Raw genomic sequence first — 19,770 nt, forward strand, 5'->3', positions numbered from 1 at the left:
CTGATATGAGACACATACTCATAACTCTCTTTTCTCCTTTTCTTGGCCCTGTCACCTCCCTTGTGACACTTCTGTCTCCTGTTCCTGAAAGGGGTCTCCATCTCCTTTCAATGAATGCAGTGAGTACCCATCTGTTGGTGCTGATAACACCAGCCTTCCCTCCCTGCGTGCCTCTCTCTGTCTTTTTTTTTTTTTTTTTTTAGGGTGCTGCCACTTCAGCTGTATTCTGTCACTAAAAGGGCAAGAGCCTAGTGCCAAGCTTCTGGAAAAAAAAACACCAATTAGTAAGCCAAGTGAAGAAAAAGAAAGAACAAACCATTTTAAAAGGGTTTGTGCCCTTTTAAAAGGTGACAATTATGAAAAATGTAGAATTTAGCATAATTATACACATACATATAAATAAAAGATCTACACAAAGGGAAGTAGAGTGTTTATCTTTTTATTTGCTTTAATTGGATTGTATGCTGTGGCTTTGTTTTTGTCCATGTCATTTCATTTTGTTGACCTGCCATGTGCTTTATTTTTCAATTAGTCCTTGGGTATATATATTCTAGTATTTTAAATTTTAAATAAAAATTCTTGTATTCTTTATATTCTTGTATGTTTTCTATATGGGGCGAGGCAGTGGCGTAGTAGGTAGTGCTGTCGCCTCACAGCAAGAAGGTCGCTTGTGTCGCAGGTTCAAACCTCAGCTCAGTTGGCGTTTCTGGGTGGAGTTTGCATGTTCACCCTGCCTTCGCGTGGGTTTTCTCCAGGTGCTCCGGTTTCCCTCACAGTCCAAAGGCATGTGGTACAGGTGAATTGGGTAGACTAAATTGTCCGTAGTATATGAGTGTGTGTGTGTGTGGATGTTTCCCAGAGATGGGTTGCGGCTGGAAGGGCATCCGCTGCCTAAAATCTTGCTGGAAAAGTTGGCGGTGATTCTGCTGTGGCGACCCCGGTGTAATAAAGGGACTAAGCCGACAAGAAAATGAATAAATGAATGTTTTCTATACAAAATGCACCGATTCTGTGTAGAGGATTTCAACAGTGAATTCTATTTTAGATAAGTATGGAGTTACATCATTATTTAGAAAACACTCCCCAAAGGCAGACTATAAGCAACTTTTACTGATAATATTCTACAAATTTGTGCAAAAAGTTTACCAGTCTGTGGAAAAAAGTCAGTGGCTGGTGTAGATATTTTTTTTTTCATACTCTTTGTTTCAAATTTTGACTGCCATTTGACAATTAAAACCATTGTAAATCATTAAATATTTGGATAGTTTTTGCTAAAGCATATTTGAAGCTGTTAGATATTTTGAATCTACAATATGGTGTCTTGGAAGTCATGAGTGAAACACAGTTGATTCATACACAAAATCATGTCCTAGTTTCCAAATACATTCATTGCTTATTTAAAGTTGAAACAAACATAGCTTACTCTCAGTAGACCTTGAATGCTGTAGAGAAGGTCTCAACTAGAACTACTTTGTATTCCTGGTATTTTGCATTGATATGCACACTGCACATCTACATAAAAAGGGACACACTGTAATACTTCACTGGACCAACTTTAGCTTTTATCACACACATTTACCATGGCATTGTTGAAATATGCTTCTGCAAAGTCACAACACATATTCCCAGAGTTGCGTTAATGTCTCTCCAAGATCTTGTACTGATGATGGGACAATCGGACTAAGGGCCTACTCACACTATGCTATCCGAATCACACCCCGGCCCGTTTCCCGGAATGTTTGAAAAGGGTGAGTGCTCTGAATCAGGCTCAAGCATGGTTTACTTGGCCGGCCCTGGCCCGGTTGGAAGAGGTGTGTCAGTTCACTTGGGCTTTGGCACGGCATACTTAAAGTGTGAGTGCAAAGCATGCCTGAGGCCGAAACTAAAGATGACTTTTATAGGATTGTTTTATGTGCATTTATTAATCATTCTTACTGTTCAATGAACTGTCATAGATTAAATCAGAATGAATGAATTCTCAAATGAATGTCTACAGTAAAGCCGTAAAGGTCGTTCACAAAACATATGAGAAGCACTTCTCCCTAAACAGATGCTTTATACACACAAATACTTCTGTATAAATGTTTATTAACTTTTTATGAACATGAGATGATTATAACTGTAGATTAATGAATTAATTATATTAAAAATAAATAAATGCAACTTATATGAACACATACAGCCCCTCACAGTCTTCGATATGTTACCAACTACAGAAGAACTACACACAACATACATTTAGACCTTATTTAGGTTAAAAAAACAACATAAAATATAGCCAACAATCAGTGTAAACTACTCATCTGTGTCTTTAATCTTGAGCAGCACATGTAGCCTCTGTTAGACAGCAATTATGAGTTTATAATTGTCCAGAAGATGATAACAACAGTTAAACATGGCAGTTTGTTCACATTTGCCAACAAATAATTAGCTCCTTTTTTTCTGGCTTCTCCTTTGTTTTTACGCAGGTCACTCTTGTGTTTGTTGGCTACTTACAGGATCTGGTTTCAAAAGCACATCAATAATCAAGCGTACGTTATTATCATCAGCTCAAGAAGTTTGTTATTTCAGATATATATGTGCAGTGAGTGCAAGCAAGTAATCGAAACCACTCGCACTTTAGACTGGCTTGTAAAAAACTAAAGGGCACAGGTTAAATCTGCTCTTCTTTTTGGCTTTGTGGCTGTTCATCAAGATGACGCCAAGGTTTCTTTGAGCCCGGGTCGACCATAGCTCGTTATTATATGCATATGTAATTCTGATGTAATCTCTCGGCTCGTCGGCTGTGTATTTTATACATGGCGGGGTTTTTTTGTTTTCATTCTGGCTTGTTGATTAAGCGAATGACGTATTTCTGTAAACCAATAGCGTTCAGCTGTGCATTTAGCTCTGCATTTTGGTACCCTTTCTCATGTTTGGTACCCTTTTGAAAGAGTGCCGAAAAAGGGGTACGGTACGGTTCGGTTTGGTATGCCTTTTGACAGTGGAAACAGCCATAAAAGCGTACCAAACTGAACCGTACAGTATCGTACCACTTAGTGAAAACGGGCCATAAGCGTGCCCAGGCCTGAATGTAATGTCAGTGCGAGCCGTCAGAGGAGACAGGAGCGGGGACAATCGACTGCTAAAAAGGTTCTCCAGCACTTCTTAAAGATTCAGAATATGGTTAAGGTCTAGTTTCTGCGGTTGCCAATCCATGTGTAAAAATTATGTCTCGTGCTCCCTGAACCACTTTCACAATTTGAGGCCAAAAAATCCTGCCCATGTCATCTTGGAATATGTACAGTTGAAGTCAGAATTATTAGCCCACCTTTCATTTTTGTTCTCTCTTTTAAATATTTCCCAAATGATGTTTAACAGAGCAAGGACATTTTTACAATAAGTCTGATGTTATTTTTTCTTCTGGAGAAAGTCTTATTTGTTTTATTTCTGCTAGAATAAAAGCAGTTTTAAATTTTGAATGAACCATCTTAAGGTGAAAACTATTATCCCCGATAATCTACAGAACAAACCATCATTATATGTTAACTTGCCTAATTACCCTAACCTCCCTAGTTAATCTTAGCTTAACCTAGTTAAGCCTAAATGTCACTTTAAGCTGTATAGAAGTGTCTTGAAAAAATATCTAGTAAAATATTTTTTACTATCATCATAGCAAAGATAAAATAAATTAGTCATCAGTTAGTAGAAATTAGTTATTAAAACTATTATGTTTAGAAATTATTACAAACAAATTCTCTCCGTTAAACAGAAATTGGGGAAAAATATACAGGAGGGCTAATAATTCTGACCTTAAATGTATGTGCATAGCAGAGAAGAAAAATCAGTTGCCAATATCAATGTCCATAATCAATATGCCTTGGGCACATATTGTAAATGAACCTGGCAGTGGCCAATTGCAGCATCCCCAGATCATGGTGCTGCAAACTGAAGCTATTTGTCTTTTAATTAGGCTGACTGATGTGGTTTGATGTAATGGTTTTCTTAAATCTACACAGCTTTTTAATCTCAATCCCTTGAGTTTCCTTGTCAGTGTACATGTTGAAATGCTTTTTAGTTTTACTATTAACCAAAGCCATGAGTTTTTACAATTTGATTTTACAAGATGTTTAAATGATTGCCTTCTTTATCATTATTTTTTACAACCACATTTCTTCCTCAGAGATGATGGCTCTCCACTATCATTTCACTTTTAAGTGAAGTTTTTAAACAATTTTCGAGAGGAGCACGTTATATAATTGACTGCAGCTGGCCACCTATCTACACTCATTAGTTAGCCAATCAGATATATCCTAACTCACTATAAGTAGCCTAGCTAGATATTACTCCCTTATCTTTGTTTTCCGAAGAAACCTCCCATCCACCCCCTTTCTCCTCCTTTACTCCTTTACAAAAAAAAAGGGGAGCTCTCGAGAACCACCTGATCTTGTACTCCCCTCACATGCTCTATGGACCTAGCGGGAACCCTGGGCTCAACCGAGCTCAGGGTTCTCTCCTGGGACAGCATACCAAACCTACTTACAGTTGCCAAGCAATATCAAAGTGTGAACTCTTGAAATTTATATATAAACACACAGTTAAAGTCAGAATTATTAGCCCCTTAATAATTCGCCCCTTTTTATTTTTTTTCTATTTTCTTTTTAACAGAGAGAAGATTTCAGTTATTATGTGTTGCATTTCTAAACATATTAGTTTTAATAACTCATTTCTAATAACTGATATTTTATTATTTTATTATGATATTATTTTATCTTTGCCATGATGACAGTACATAATATTTTACTATACAGCTTAAAGTGACAATTAAAGGTTTAACTAGGTTAGGTTAACTAGGCAGGTTAGGGCAATTAGGCAAGTTATTGTATAAGGGTGGTTTGTTATGTAGACTATTAAAATAAAATATAGGCAAAAGGGGCTAATAACTTAAACCTTAAATGGTTTTTAGAAAATTAAAAACTGCTTTTATTCTAGCCGAAATAAGAAGAAAAAATATTATCGGACATATGTGAAAATTTCTTCTGTTAAACATCTTTTTACAATTGTTTGACAAAACAATTAAAAGCAGGGCTAATATATTTGACTTCATCTGTAAGAACTTTAACTTCAGGTTAGAATATAATATATTTAATATAAATCAGGTTTAAAAAAATGCTTTATAATAATAAGGCTAAATTAGACTCTACCACGTAAAAGACCACTATTGAAAAAAAAAGAAAAAAAAAGAAATGACATCAATTATAGGGCTAAGAAGGACCAATAGAACATAAGAAGTAGATCAACAAGAGGGATGTGGCATTTTAGTGATAGACAAATACAAAGAATGAATAATCTAGGGAAAACAGGTTATTAGAGAGGGGCCGAAGGAAAATAATATACCTCATGAGATAAAACAAATATGTTTAGACAGAGCCTATACAGAGAAACACATTCTGCCAAATATATAAACAGAAGAGCAAAGAGAGAAGGTGAAGAAATATTTAGTGATGAAATCTATGGAGACAGGATGAGAGAAGAGAGAAATGAACAATGACAAACCACATTTTTTCTTTAAAAAATAATGAAACAGGATGTGTGAAAACATAAAAAAACAGACTGTGTGTTTGTGTGTGTGTGTGTGTGTATGTGTGTGTGTGTGTGTGTGTGTGTGTGTGTGTGTGTGTGTGTGTGTGTGAGAGAGAGAAAGAGTATCTCTATCTTATCCACAAGTGTATATATATATATATATATATATATATATATATATATATATATATATATATATATATATATATATATATATTACTATTTACTGTATTTTTATTTTATATATAGAGAGAGAATAAAAAAAGGGGTCAAAAAGTGGATGAATACTTCAAAGATTAAGAACTACAAAAGAAAAAGAGAAAAGAAAAACAAAGAAAAGAAAATCAACGAATTTGCTATTTTTGAGGAACGACATTTATTTTAAAGAAAAAAAAAGTGTCACATAAACATCTATATGTCATTTTAATACACTGATTTACTGCTCAGGAAAAGTTTTTATTCCTGTAAAAGTCTTTGCTGTCACTTTTGATGTGTCCACCAAAAAGGGTTTTAGGTAGCTAAAATGCCTTTGGGCACTTAAAGAGCACTTCAGAGGCAGGTTTTGTTATTTATTCATCTGTCCAGTTTATGCACTTCAAGGATATTTCTAGACACAGGAAATCTGTTAAAATACAATTTTGAACCCAATACAAAAATCACAAACAAAACGTTCCACGCAATTGCTGTGCATTTTTTTTTTTTTTTTTTTTGCATCATTATTGTGGTCATTTGGTGATGCCTTGGTGTTTTTTTAGGCAAGTGTACCATATTTAATATTAATTTATCCAATTTTATTTAGTTATAGTACAAGTTGTGATGGTTCTTCCTCTAGATTGTAACAACTAGAAATAATTGTTGGGGGGTTGGTTTGACAATTTATGATGCTAAGTATTATTTAAACTACATTAAAATCAGTTGCAAATAAATAAAAAAATAATTTAATTAAATTGATATGTAGATCTACAAATATATAAAATCTCTGGATTTTATTTGCTTGAACCAAACAGAGATATACTCTGTTTGGCTTAAGAAAATAATAGATAGAATGATTGTTCTGTGCTTACTGGCCTTATTTGACACAATTCTTCACTATTTCAACATAACTTAATTTCACAGCATAAAAAAAGTATTATGATTTTCATCCAGTCTTGCTGTTGTGCATGGAATTGGATAATATTAATATGCATCTCTAAGCAAAAAAGTAGGAATACGCTTGTTTGTTTTTAAAGTTCAACATGAAATGATGGGTTTAAGATCAGTGTCTGTTGAAACAGCTTTTCCAGCTTTCCCATACATGAAAAGTATTTTTGCTTATGCTTTACTCACAAAGATATAACTGTGCAAAAATAGCATGTTGTTGTAAGCTGCATCTCAATCAGCTCCCAAGGTCATGAATCAGTAGGACACTGAAAATGGCATGAAACTAGAATTAGTAATTTTTTTCTAATATTAATATGTTAATTACATTATAAATAAATTATTAAATGTTTTTTTAAGTACATTATAATTAAATACCCTATTGTTTTATAACAGAGACATTTAAACCATAAATCAATTACAATAGTTTTCTAAACGGTTCTGTACCTGTCTAACAATGTTCATTTAAAGTTCAATATGAATAAACAACTTTTATTTTGCACTTCAGAACCTCAGTTAAGGGAACATAAAGAGCATAAATGCTCCCTCATATTTATGGTACTTTGTGGGGCTTTTTAGGCAGTGAATGTTTCAGTGCACTAAAGGATTTTTGTGATATTTTATCTTTAAAAGGCTCCCTCCCTGATCAGTGCTCTGACTATAGAACAAAGGAGCTAAATGGCATGCACCCACAGACTCACTGGCATTAGGTAAATTTTTTTAACTGCCTGTTATTGCCAACATTAAAACAAACAATCATATTGCAATAATTCAAGGCATGTACTGCATGTGTAGGGATGTACTGTACATTACACATGGTGAAGATCATCTGCTAATAAGGTCAAACTGAATAATGAATGCAAAAAATGTGAATTCTTAGTGTGTGTGTGTGTGTGTATGTGTGTGTGTGTGTGTGTGTGTGTGTGTGTGTGTGTGTGTGTGTGTGTGTGTGTGTGTGTGTGTGTGTGTGTGTGTGTTGTTTGAATGCGAGTGTGTGAATGCGAGTGTATGGGTGTTTCCCAGTACTGGGTTAAGGCTGTAAGGTGTAAAACATATCCCAGTTAGTAGTTAGCTCTGGCAGTTTGTTCTGCTGTGGTGACCTCTGATAAGTGAAAAAGTAAGCAAATAAAATTAATGAATGCTCGATCTGGTCTGAGTTCTGTAAGAAGATGCAGATAGTAAATTCAGAATCTGGCATGAATAAATGAATGAACCCAACAGTTCAACATGGTTGTTGTGGTGTAATTTTGGAGAGAATAGAAGATTTGAAATGTTTGAAACAGGATATCTGCATCACAGATGTTCAGTCAACAAATCCAGAATTGTGACAATATGAACCAAAAAGTTTCCAGCACCTTTTTATATAAATGCCATGAAGAATTAAGGTTGCAAGGCAAATGGAACTAATTCCATACAAGCAAAGTATACCTAATAAAGTGGTGGTAAGTGTACCTTAAAGAACAGTCATATTATCATATGCTACTGTTCACAATTTGTAAATGACAATTATATACAATTATATACAATTATATAATTATATAACACACAATGTTTTGAAGTTCACAAAATGCTTCCTTAGATCACAATAGAAAAAAATCTGTCAAATTATTTCTGAGTTGAGTATACTGCACTGTACTTATACACACACATGAATATAGAGATGTATTCTGACACCCAACATATGGCACCATGCTATTACTCAAAGAACTTATTTACTTATTTTTTAAGAGAGAAAAAACAGAAATCAGAGAAAATAGAAAGAACGCAAAGCCTGCACACACACAAAGATCTCATTCATGCCGAAATAGACCTTTAAAGGGTTACAGTTTATGTTTTCGTTGCTATTCCTTCACTAGAACACCTGTCAATCATCTATCACTATGGAAACGCCAAACTGACCTTTTATATAACACTCTAGACAAACCGCATTAGACAGCTCCATCTCTCTCTCTCTCTCTCTCTCTCTCTCTCTCTCTGTCTCTCTCTCTCTCTCTCTCTCTCTCTGTTATTGTTTTCCAAAAATCTTTTTTTTTTTCTATTTCAGTCATGATATATTCAATTAATAGATTTAAATCTGTAACACAAGACAAAAAAGTCAGAGAGCCAGACATCAATGCTTAAATACCTTTCATCTAAAAAAGCCATGTGAGCTCAGAAATAAGCTCAGGGCTGCTATAATCTAAAATGAGCAGTTCAGCATGTGCTTTGCATTGTTATTTCAGAGTTAAAAGACTTATCAAAGAAGAGCACATAATTCAGGAGAGCATGTCAGGTCAACATGTTGCTGTTACATCAAGTTTGCTTTTCTCTGGCTCTTTCCTTTGCCGGAGCTCATGTCAGCCTCTTCATCTTTGACAGCAAATTCATTCCTAAGGGAAGTTTCTGATATTTGCACATAGCCATCACTGATGAGACTGAAAAATGTCATATCGCTCAGTTCACATTCACGCCGTAGGATAACCAGTAGACACATACACAAATATGCAGGTTACTTCTATTATCTCCAGATATAAATATGCTTCCTGCTCGAGAAGACAGAAATCACATGCATTGAAAAAAAAAAAAAAAAAACTAAAATAAAATCATAATTAGTTTCTTGTAAAACATCTCCTAAAACACGATCAAGAGAACGTTCGAGGTTACTAAAGTAACCCTTCGTTCCCCGAGGAGGGGAACGGAAGCACTATAAGTGGATTTGATGTTCTAAATCCACGTATGGGAAATTCGGTTCAGAAGCTACTCGTCTGAAAGAGTATAGAATGGGCCAATGAAAGCAATGAATTGGCAGCGTAAGCCTGCGCAGGTGTGCTGCATCGCAAACTAACTGAGCATATAAGCACACCTGGCGCCAGCAGACGCTATCCTTTTTAAGCTGAAGAGACTTTTAACAGCTAAGGGACAGTCATTATGGCGACGGAGTATAGTGCTTCCGTTCCCCTCCTCGGGGAACAAAGGGTTACTTTAATAACCTCTAACGTTCCCCTTCGGGGGGAACTTTAGCACTATAAGTGGATTTGATGTTCTAAATCCATGTATGGGAGCCCATTGAAAGCGCCATAATGACTGCACTTTTCCAACGCCTCCAATGAGAGGTTAGTCAGGCAAGCGTGACGCACCCAAATCATGGAAGGCGCGGTCCTCCAACGTGCCCTTGGCCCTAACTTATTCCCACTTCAAAAGAAGCTTTACGGAATAGGTATATTTTTTTGGGAGTCGTTAGCGTCTAGATAATTCTAGGAAAATACGACAGTACGTTGGGAAGCGTGCAATCCCGGTAGGGAGGACGCTGCAGAGACCATCAGCCAATAGGGAGACAAATGGAATTACATATGGACTAACCCTAAGAAGGGGTAGTGCGCATAAGAAGATGGTTAGCGGATAGGGAAGGCACAGGTCCACCCAGGGGGGGAACTTAACCATGGCGGTAAAAGCATATGGGGATCACCAGTGGGGATCGGCCATAGCAGGCACCTGTACCCAAAAACGCGGGCTGAACAGCGGGCAGACCTAACGTAGTGGGCCAGGGAGTGACTCCTCCGCTGAGTCAGTGCTGGGGGCCTCGAAGGAATCTGCAGGGCCCACCGAATGGGGAACTTTACTGACAGACAGGAGGGTGCACATCTCTCCGTGTTAGGGAAAAAAGGCACCGCAAGCGTGCTACAACACCCACCGAGTTGTTTCCTCAATCACCAAGGTCGCTAACACCCTTGAGGAAACCGGCTCCACTCGCAGATTGTAAAACCATGCAAATATGTTGGGTGTCGCCCAGCCCGCAGCTCTACAAATGTCTGTTAAAGAAGCGTCGCGCGCACATGCCCAAGAGAATGCAACGCTCCGAGTGGAGTGCGCACGCACTCCCAGGGGAAGCGGCTGACCTCTGCTCAAATAAGCACACGAAATGGCCTCCACAATCCAGTGGGATAATCGTTGTTTAGACACGGCACTTCCCTGCTGCCGTCCGCCATAACAGACAAAGAGCTGCTCAGAAGATCTAAAGTACTGAGTACGGTCCACATAAACGCGCAGGGCGTGAACTGGACAAAGTAAAGAAAGGGCTGGGTCTGCCTCCTTCGGGGGCAGCGCTTGCAGGGTTACTACCTGATCTCTAAAGGGAGTGGTAGGAACTTTGGGCACATAACCCGGGCGGGGTCTCAGGATAACGTGAGAATAATCCGGCCCGAATTCCAGGCACGAGTCACTGACCAAAAATGCCTTCAGGTCCCCGACCCTCTTAATGGAGGCCAACGCGACCAGCAGAGCTGTCTTCAGGGACAGAAATCTTAAGCATACTGAATTGAGTGGCTCGAAGGGATCAAATCGCAGGCTCGTGAGAACGAGGGCGAGATCCCAAGAGGGCGTGAGAGGTGGGCGAGTTGGATTAATTCGCCTTGCGCCTCTGAGGAACCGGATGATGAGGCTATGCTTTCCCACGGTGCCGCCAGCCACCGTGTCATGGTGAGCAGAGATGGCGGCAACGTAAACCTTGAGAGTGGAGGGCGACAGCCTGCTATCCAGCTTCTCTTGAAGGAAAGAGAGCACAACACTGATCTGGCAAGATCTTCTCTGCGAGAGACACACCATTCAGTGAATAGACTCCACTTCAGGGCGTAGGCGCACCTCGTGGAGGGGGCTCTAGCCTGAGTGATGGTATCAACCACCGCGGGCGGCAGGTTACCTAAGTCTTCCTCGCGTCTATGGACCACACATGGAGGTTCCAGAGACCGGGGCGAGGGTGCCAGATGGTGCCTTGTCCCTGAGAAAGTAAGTCCTCTCTCAAAGGGATCTGCCATGGGAGGGCCGTCGCGAGGAGGGAGAGCTCTGATATCCAGGTCCGGTTGGGCCAGAGGGGTGCAACTAACAGAACCTGCTCTTCGTCCTCCCTGACCTTGCACAGTAACTGTGCGATCAGGCCCACTGGGGGAAATGCATACTTGCCTCGAGGCCAGCTGTGGGCCAGTGCATCCGTGCTGAGAGAGCCCTCGGTCAGGGAATAAAACAACTGGCAATGATCGTTCTCTGGGGAAGCAAACAGATCGATCTGGGCCTCCCCGAATCGCGCCCATATCAGCTGAACAGACTCGGGGTGGAATCTCCATTCTCCAGAGTGAATCTGCTGCCGTGAGAGCACATCGGCTGCACGGTTGAGCATACCTGGGATGTGAATGGCGCGCAGCGACTTCAGCCGCGGGTGACTCCAGAGGAGCAGACGGCGGGCGAGCTGAGACATGCGGCGAGAGCGCATACCCCCCTGCGGTTGATATACGCTGCCGCCGCCGTACTGTCCGTCCTGACCAGCACGTGTTGCTGCTCCAGCACCGGAGAAAAACGGCGGAGAGCAAGGAACACTGCCAACAGCTCTAGGCGATTGATATGCCAATGCAGCTGGGCACCTACCCACAGGCCCGCAGCTGCATGCCTGCGATACACGGCTCCCCAGCCTGTGCTGGAAGCATCTGTTGAGACAACAACATGACTGGACGCCTGTCCCAGAGGCACACCGGCCTGCAGGAACGAGGTGTCATTCCAGGGGCTGAGGGTGCGGCTACACAGCGCAGTAACAGAAACTCGGTGTGAGCCCACGTGCCATGCGCGTCTTGGAACTCGATCTTGAAGCCAGTGCTGAAGTGGTCTCATATGGAGCAATCCGAGCGTTGTGACAACCGCAGCAGAAGCCATAAGCCCCAGGAGCCTCTGAAAAAATTTTCAGTGGGACCACTATTTCGCTGTCGAGCTCCCTCAGACAGTTCAGCAGCAGGCGAGCGCGCTCTCCGGAGAGGCGCGCTACCATGGTAACCGAGTCCAGCTCCATTCCGAGAAAATGAGTTTGGTGAAGACCCGCGGAGACAGAGAGAGCCCGAAGGGGAGGACCTTGTACTGCCACGCTCGACCTTCGAACGCAAACCGCAGAAACTGACGGTGGCGTGGAAGAATGGAGACATGAAAATACGCGTCCTTCAGGTCTATGGCTGCAAACCAATCCTGAGGGCGAACGCATCGGAAGATGCGTTCTGCGTAAGCATTCTGAACGACAGCTTGTGAAGGCAGCGATTCAAAACGCGCAGATCTAGGATTGGCCGTGACCCACCGCTCTTTTTTGGGTACGATGAAGTACGGGCTGTAAAACCCGCTCTCCATCTCAGCTGGAGGAACCGGCTCGATTGCACCCTTCGCCAGGAGGGCAGCAATCTTCTCTCGCAAGACAGTGGCGGACAGGGGATTGACCCTGGTGAAAATACACGCCCGTGAACTTGGGAGGCCATTTCGAGAACTGAAGTTCGTAGCGAGTCTAATCGTGCGTATGAGCCACCGCGAGGGAGCGGCGCGTCCCAGACTGGCAGGGCCTGCAGTTTTCGTGAGCCACTGGCGGAGTGCACCGAACCTACGAGCTAGAGAGCTGAGCTCAGATTGGCAGATTTCGGGCTGTCACCTCCGGGGAAGTGGAAAAGTGCCCTTTCATTTCATGGCAGTAAAAGGTGCCGTTGGAAATGGCGCCCCGCCCTCCAGCGGGGAAAGAGCAAGTTCCCTCCTCTCCAGATGACCTGTCCCAGGGACGCTTCGCGGTCCATTGCCGGACTTAGCGGCGTTCTGGGCAGGGGAAGTTGCCTGCTTCCGAGGTGCTCGACGCACTCGCTTCGCCAGAGGCTAGTGCGGGGGCGATGCAGCTCTCGTAGGCTGGCGCCTTCAGCGAGAAGCAGGTATGGATGGCACATCGGGCGGAGCAGGCTTACGGGGCCGCCGATAACACATCACCCATCGGACTGCTCTCTCACTGTCTCGAATTCCTGGGTGAATTCGCAGACTGTGTCGCCGACCAGCTTGGGATATGGGCGAGTCAAGAAAGCGGACTTTGTCAACTTCGCGCATATCAGCCAAGTTTTAGTTAGGGGTGGCGCTCCTGGACCACTAGTGTGGACATCGTCCTCCCCAAAGCACGCGCAGTGGACTTAGTAGTCTGAAGAGCTTAGTCGGCTGCGGTGCGAAGCGCCTGCGCTTGGTAGAGCTGGTAGGTGGCTATCGCTTGCAAGGCGGAAGCAGCCTGGTCCGTAGCTTGGCAAGCTCTGACTCCGAGGAGCAGAAACTTACAGGCTTTGAATGGGAGATGAGGCGGACCCCGCCAAGGTCAAGCTAGGGGATAAACCATCTCCAACCCACGGCCGAAGCAGCCCGGGAAAGCACGGCTAACACGTCCGTTTCAGTATCCGTTTTAACAGCGCTCACCTGCCCGAAGGGGGCAAGCGGGTCGTCAGACAATGATCATCGTCGGACAATGAAAGCCCACCCTCCGATGCCGCGTGGGACATCTGATCTCCGGTGTCAGCGAGCGTGAGAGCTACCATCTGATTAGACGGATCACTCCCAGTACCCAAAGCTTGGATGGAACGCTTGGAGGAGCGAGAGGTCCGCGAGCCCTTAGGCGGCGGATTATCTCTCGCTGGAACCCTCAGATCTGCCCGAGCACCCGCTGCAGAGCAGGAGGCGACTGGGGTGGCTCGCTCTCTTACGAAAGCTAGCCGCGATGTCAACTGCGCGACGGTCATGGCATCGCAGTGACGACATGAACCGCCCTCGAGCACCACATTAACATGCTGGACCCCCAAACATGTAATGCAGTGAACGTGCCCATCATCCGGAGCCAGGAAACCCCCGCAACCAGAAACGCACAGTTGGAGCGCCATCCTGAAAAGGACATGCTGCACGACTGTGTTGCTCTTTTAGGAAAACTGCAACAATACGCACCGCTCTGGAGGACCGGACCCAAAAGGGACGCCAGGCAAGGGAGAAAACCCAGCTCGACCATCTGCCGCTGCGTGGACTCGCTCTGGACCGGGAGTCACTCGTTCGCTCGATGTGGCTGTAGACAGCAAGAGGAACCCTCATGAAGCTCCATCAGAAAAGTCTCTGAAGCGAAAAAAATAGCGTCTGCTGGCGCCAGGTGTGCTTATATGCTCAGTTAATTGGCGATGCAGCACACCTGCACAGGCTTACGCTGCCAATTCATTGCTTTCATTGGCCTGTTCAATAATCTTTCAGACAAGTAGCTTCTGAACCGAATCTACCATACGTGGATTTAGAACATCAAATCCACTTATAGTGCTGAAGTTCCCCCCGAAGAGGAACCACAACTGCTAATAACTACACAATAGCAACTAACAATTTTACCACTTTTTTATTGATTTTCGCAGATCTTTTTCAGTCAATGTTTATTGTGTTTTATGATACCAAAATATAAAAAAAAAAGTATTAAATAAGAATGGTCAAAAGACACGAGACTATGATAATTAACAAAGTTTGTTGAATTCCTATGAATTAGGGGAGAATTTTCTACCCTTTGGCTTGTATTATTATGCGCTAAATAAATCACAATTATGAACTCAATCTGTTTGACCACAAGTGATTCTATCCTAGGGGTTTGCCAAAAAAAATAAACAATGTAATGCACAGCTGAACTACCATGGTATGATGCATTGCTGGGCACATCAGAGATACATAGGTGAAACTGCATAAGTTAAAAAGCAACTTCTTTATTTATTATTTATTTATTTAACTTTCTTAAACAAAATCCACAGATGGACAACTTGTTAGTGTACATCTCGCTGGTGCATCTGTGACCAAGATAGCAAGCCTTTGTGATGCACCAATAGTCACATTATCCAGGGTAACGTCAGCATACCACCAAGAAAGATGAACCACATCCAACAGGAGTAATTGTGGATGCAAGTGGAAGCTGTCTAAAAGGGATGTCTGGGTGCTTACCTGAATTGTATCCAAAGAAAATAAAAAATAAAATAAAAATTAAACCACAAATGCACAATTCTCCTTTCCAACTTTCCCGTTTCCACCAAAACTGTTTGTTGGAAGCTTCACAGGGGTAATATACATGGCCGGTCTGCTATAGCCTGTGGACAATGTGAGACATGTATTGTTCTGTGATGAGTCCACCTCACACAAACTCTTTCATACCCCTCACTGCACACCAATATGTAGCATGCACTGCACTTTAACCAATCCATACAGGAAACAATACTGCTTACAACTATGGGTACACCTATTTATGATACATATCACTGTCAATTCCACACTGTCCGTTTATTTATTTATTTATTTTTATTTTTATTATTATTATTTTTTTGAGGAGTATGCTGTTGTATTTGCATGGTCTGTATTTTGCACTGTCATTTTGTTTGCACTGTATGTATTTTGCACTGTTGTTGTATTTGCACTGCATTCTTTACTGTTGTATTTGCATCTGTATTTTGTACTGTCTGGAGCCAGCACCTAAGCTTTTCACTCATCATAGCACACATGCTGCTGATGATGTGACAAATAAAGTGATTTAATTGATTTAATTTGATTTGACCTTCACTGTCTTTCCCATATCTGGGATAGTTATGGTGTGGAGAATCCCTAAATGTATTACCCAGACAGTTGCATGCCCAGAGTGAAGTATGTAGGTGGATCAGTGATGGTTTGGTCTATAGTATCGTGGTATTCCTAGTGCTAATATTTATGCTAGATGGTTGCGTCACTGCCAAATACCACTGAACCTTTCTAGTGGACAATGTGAACTCAGTGGTTCAAACACTGTATCCTAAAGGCAGTGCAGTGTATCAGGATAATAATGCACTAATACACACAGCACGACTGATGACAGAGTGGTTTGATAAACATGAAAGTGTAGTTAAACATCTTTCATGGCCTGCACAGTCATCAGACCTGAATATTATTGAGCCACTTTGGAGTGTTTTGGAGGAGCAATTCAGGAAACGTTTTCCTCCACCCGCATAACATAGAGAAATAGCCACTGTTCTGCAAGAAGAATGGCTCATTATGCTATTGTGCAGACACTGTGCAGGACATTTATATGTCATTCCCAAGATAAACTGATGCACTGAATAATTAATTTTTGTGGTCTAAAATCTGGCATTTCAGTTTCATTGTCAATTTCATCTGACTAGATGTTGGTGATATAATCAATAAAACACAAGATGTCACATTAGCATGGGCTAACTTTGGGACTAAATAAACAACACATTTCTCACCGCAGATTCTACTAAAAACAATAAAGAATAGTTTAGTGCAAAAGGAATGCATATATCATCAGCACATAAATGAAGAACACCAAGTCATGTCGATTTATTTCATAACAACATAATGCACAAAAGATAAAGGCTAACTTACATAAGCCTACTCACTTTCAGAATCCTGCTCAGATGCACAGTTTACTGCTTTGATCATGCAAGCCAGAAAGCTGCTTAAAATCTTGCTTGTCAAACCTTTTAGCTGTTACTAGCTCATCTTGGTTATCTCCTTACTGCATACATCTTCACCATATTCACCTGAAGTGATATTTACACATGCACGACCTTAAGGTTTCTGCACATTTCAAAGTTCATTCACAAAAAATGTGCCTTTGTTAGACAAGCACCTTAAAGAACCATGAAACCTCCCTGTTTCAGCAGACCTCTAGTTTGGAAAAAGTAAGGAAAGAGGGTATGTCTAGCTCTGTTTAGTTGGTAGTGTTGTGGGAGGAAAAGAGGCAAGGATTGGATAAAAATGGGAGTTTCCATTTGCGCATGCACTGATATTTACAGAGACAAAACAAACACACAGACGCACAGGATAAAGACAGTGACTGTGTTTCATGAGTGACTGTGCAATGTCTTATACCGCACATCGTATAAGAAAAAAAAAAAAAAAACTCTGCATTTCTTTGTAACTTAGATGCACTCGGTAGGTAGGGTCAGAAAGCCATGTGTGTATAGACTCCTGTCACAAAATGAGGTGAAAATTCAACACTACGGTAATAGTTTGATAGTGGTGTTTACATGTTTACAATCACAGAGCAGCATTTACAGCAGATCTTTCAGCCCATAATATGGTAGTGATATTACCATACTGTAAACTTAGGCCCAATCGCAATTCTATTTTTGTAAAGCAGACACAGTAAAAAGCCCATTCTTAGCCACTAGACTTTTCTGACAGGGTATTCCAGTGTCATTGAGTGTCAGAATGTTGGAATGTTGTGTTACTGCTGTATAGAAGTTATTATTAGGGATTATAATTTAGCGTTTTTTATTTTAGCATATTTTTTTTTAAAGCATGCCGGTAAAACACGAACTCGGTTATGAATATATTAAAACATGTGTTTGTTTGTTGTAAAAATTCATAATTTTTATTCATAAAAGACATTGGAATAGGATTGGTCTAGATGATCTGCAGCACATTAGCTACTTCGTTGGAAGTGAGCAATGTTTAGAATCAAAAATGCAATATGATTTAAATATTCCTAGCATCTGATATAATATTCTGTTATAATATCAGTTCACATACAGAGAAGATAGAGAGCATTGTGGCAGTTACTCTTAACTGGGCATCCAGATCTCTGCCTCTGGGGGCTTTAGTCTTGCTGTCAAGACCCTGAGCGAGAGGGCTTGCAGAGCATTCAATGCCATACAGTCACAAGTTACAGTTACCAACTAAAACATAGATTAAATTATATCACGCTATCATCAAACCAATCTTACTATATGAGAGTGAAATTTGGGGACCAGTATTAAAATGGAAATTGGAAATTGGAATAAAAGTATAATTAAACGAACACAATTGCTTAAAACACATTACAAATCTACAGAAACACCTCTAACATTGCATGCAGGGCTGAACTGGGTCTGAACTTGGAGATTTAGAAATGAGCTGTTTAGTTCTGGCTACACCTGCATCAGTCTGAACCCCAGTCTATCCAATGTAAAGCTTTTCTGGCCAATGAAAAACCTACAGTGTCATCGTCTAAACATACTAGTATCTGAACTAGTGAAGAAACCTCAAACCGAACCTGTCCAAAACAAAACCTTCACAAACAAGTTGACAAAACATTAAAATGTAATTATAATGAAAAACTAAAAACTGAATTTAAACTCCAAACTAAACTAACTAAACAATGTTTTTCAATCCTAAACAGAACCACACATTTGGCAAATTATTTATCATTAAAACAATTAAAAGAAAAACACATTCTATCTAAATTTCGCCTCTGTGATCATGACCTGGAAATAGAAAAGGACAGACATAAAAAACGCCTGGACTCGCAAAGAACAGAAAATATGTAAACAGTGTGACACCAAAAAAAAGAAAAAAAAATGAAACACACTTCCTTCTGTTCTGCCCCAAATACACCACAACTAGAGAAAAACAAATTCCCCCATTTGAAACACTGATTAATTCATTTTAGAATTTAAATGACTCAGAAAAACTTTACCATATACTTGGAGAGGATGAATTGACATCTAGACTAGCAACAAAATATGTATACACCCTACACACCATAAGAAATGATTAATGTAAATTTATGTATAGTTTAAATAATCTAAACTTTTTATTTTGTATTATTATTATCAAATGTATTATCTGATTTATTTTTTAAATTTATTTCTTGTTTACTATATTATTATTTTTGATGATGTTAATATATTACATAATACGAATAAAAGGCTTTGGCAATACTGTATTAAATGTCAAGCCAATAAAGCAACTTGAACTTCTGCTGCCAAATATCTGTATTCTCAGAGCCAGTTGTTACTGTACATAGCTGTTATATTGTTATAAAGCTGTTGTTTTATAGGTTTGTTTATTAAATTTTAATTTATATTGAATAATTGGTAACACTTTACAATAAGGTTCATTAGTTAATGCATTTTCTAACATGAACTAATAATGAACAACACATGTACAGCATTTATTAATCATAATTGAACATTTACTAATGCATTATTAAGTCTGTGCTTATTAACATTAGTTAATGCACCATGAGTTAACATGAACTAACAATGATCTACTGTATTTTCATTAACTAACGTTAACTAAACAGTAGTAAATGTATTGTTGTATTGTATTGTATAAAGTTGTATTGTATTGTAAATGTATTGTAAAGTGTGACCGAATAATTGAAACACTACAAGAACCATATTTTGTAAATATATAATTTTTTTTGGTAAAACAAGAGCGAGAGAGAGAGAGAGAGAGAGAGAGAGAGAGAGAGAGAGAGAGAGAGAGAGAGAGAGAGAGAGAGAGAGA

The 19,770-nt window shown here is 40.4% G+C and overlaps 2 protein-coding genes across 3 annotated transcripts in view; both read right to left on the bottom strand.

Annotated features, from left to right (window-relative positions):
* pcxb (pyruvate carboxylase b) overlaps positions 1-19,770 on the bottom strand; it is a 359,237-nt gene that overhangs the window by 226,782 nt on the left and 112,685 nt on the right.
* Positions 8,797-13,838, bottom strand: LOC147836155 (uncharacterized). Its single transcript, XM_087262043.1, has 2 exons — positions 9,669-13,838; positions 8,797-9,352 (listed from the first exon to the last, which is right to left on the bottom strand). The coding sequence occupies exon 1, from the start codon at positions 11,939-11,941 to the stop codon at positions 11,375-11,377; it is 567 nt and encodes a 188-aa protein (XP_087118169.1). The 5' UTR covers positions 11,942-13,838; the 3' UTR covers positions 8,797-9,352; positions 9,669-11,374.

Source organism: Danio rerio, chromosome 7 (assembly GCF_052040795.2).
Source record: "Danio rerio strain M-AB ecotype USA chromosome 7, GRCz13ab, whole genome shotgun sequence".
In the NCBI taxonomy this organism is placed as follows: Eukaryota; Metazoa; Chordata; class Actinopteri; order Cypriniformes; family Danionidae; genus Danio; species Danio rerio.

Coding starts and splice junctions, on each gene's coding strand:
- LOC147836155 (XM_087262043.1), bottom strand. CDS start 11,941: ATGCGCTCTCGCCGCATGTCTCAGCTCGCCCGCCGTCTGCTCCTCTGG.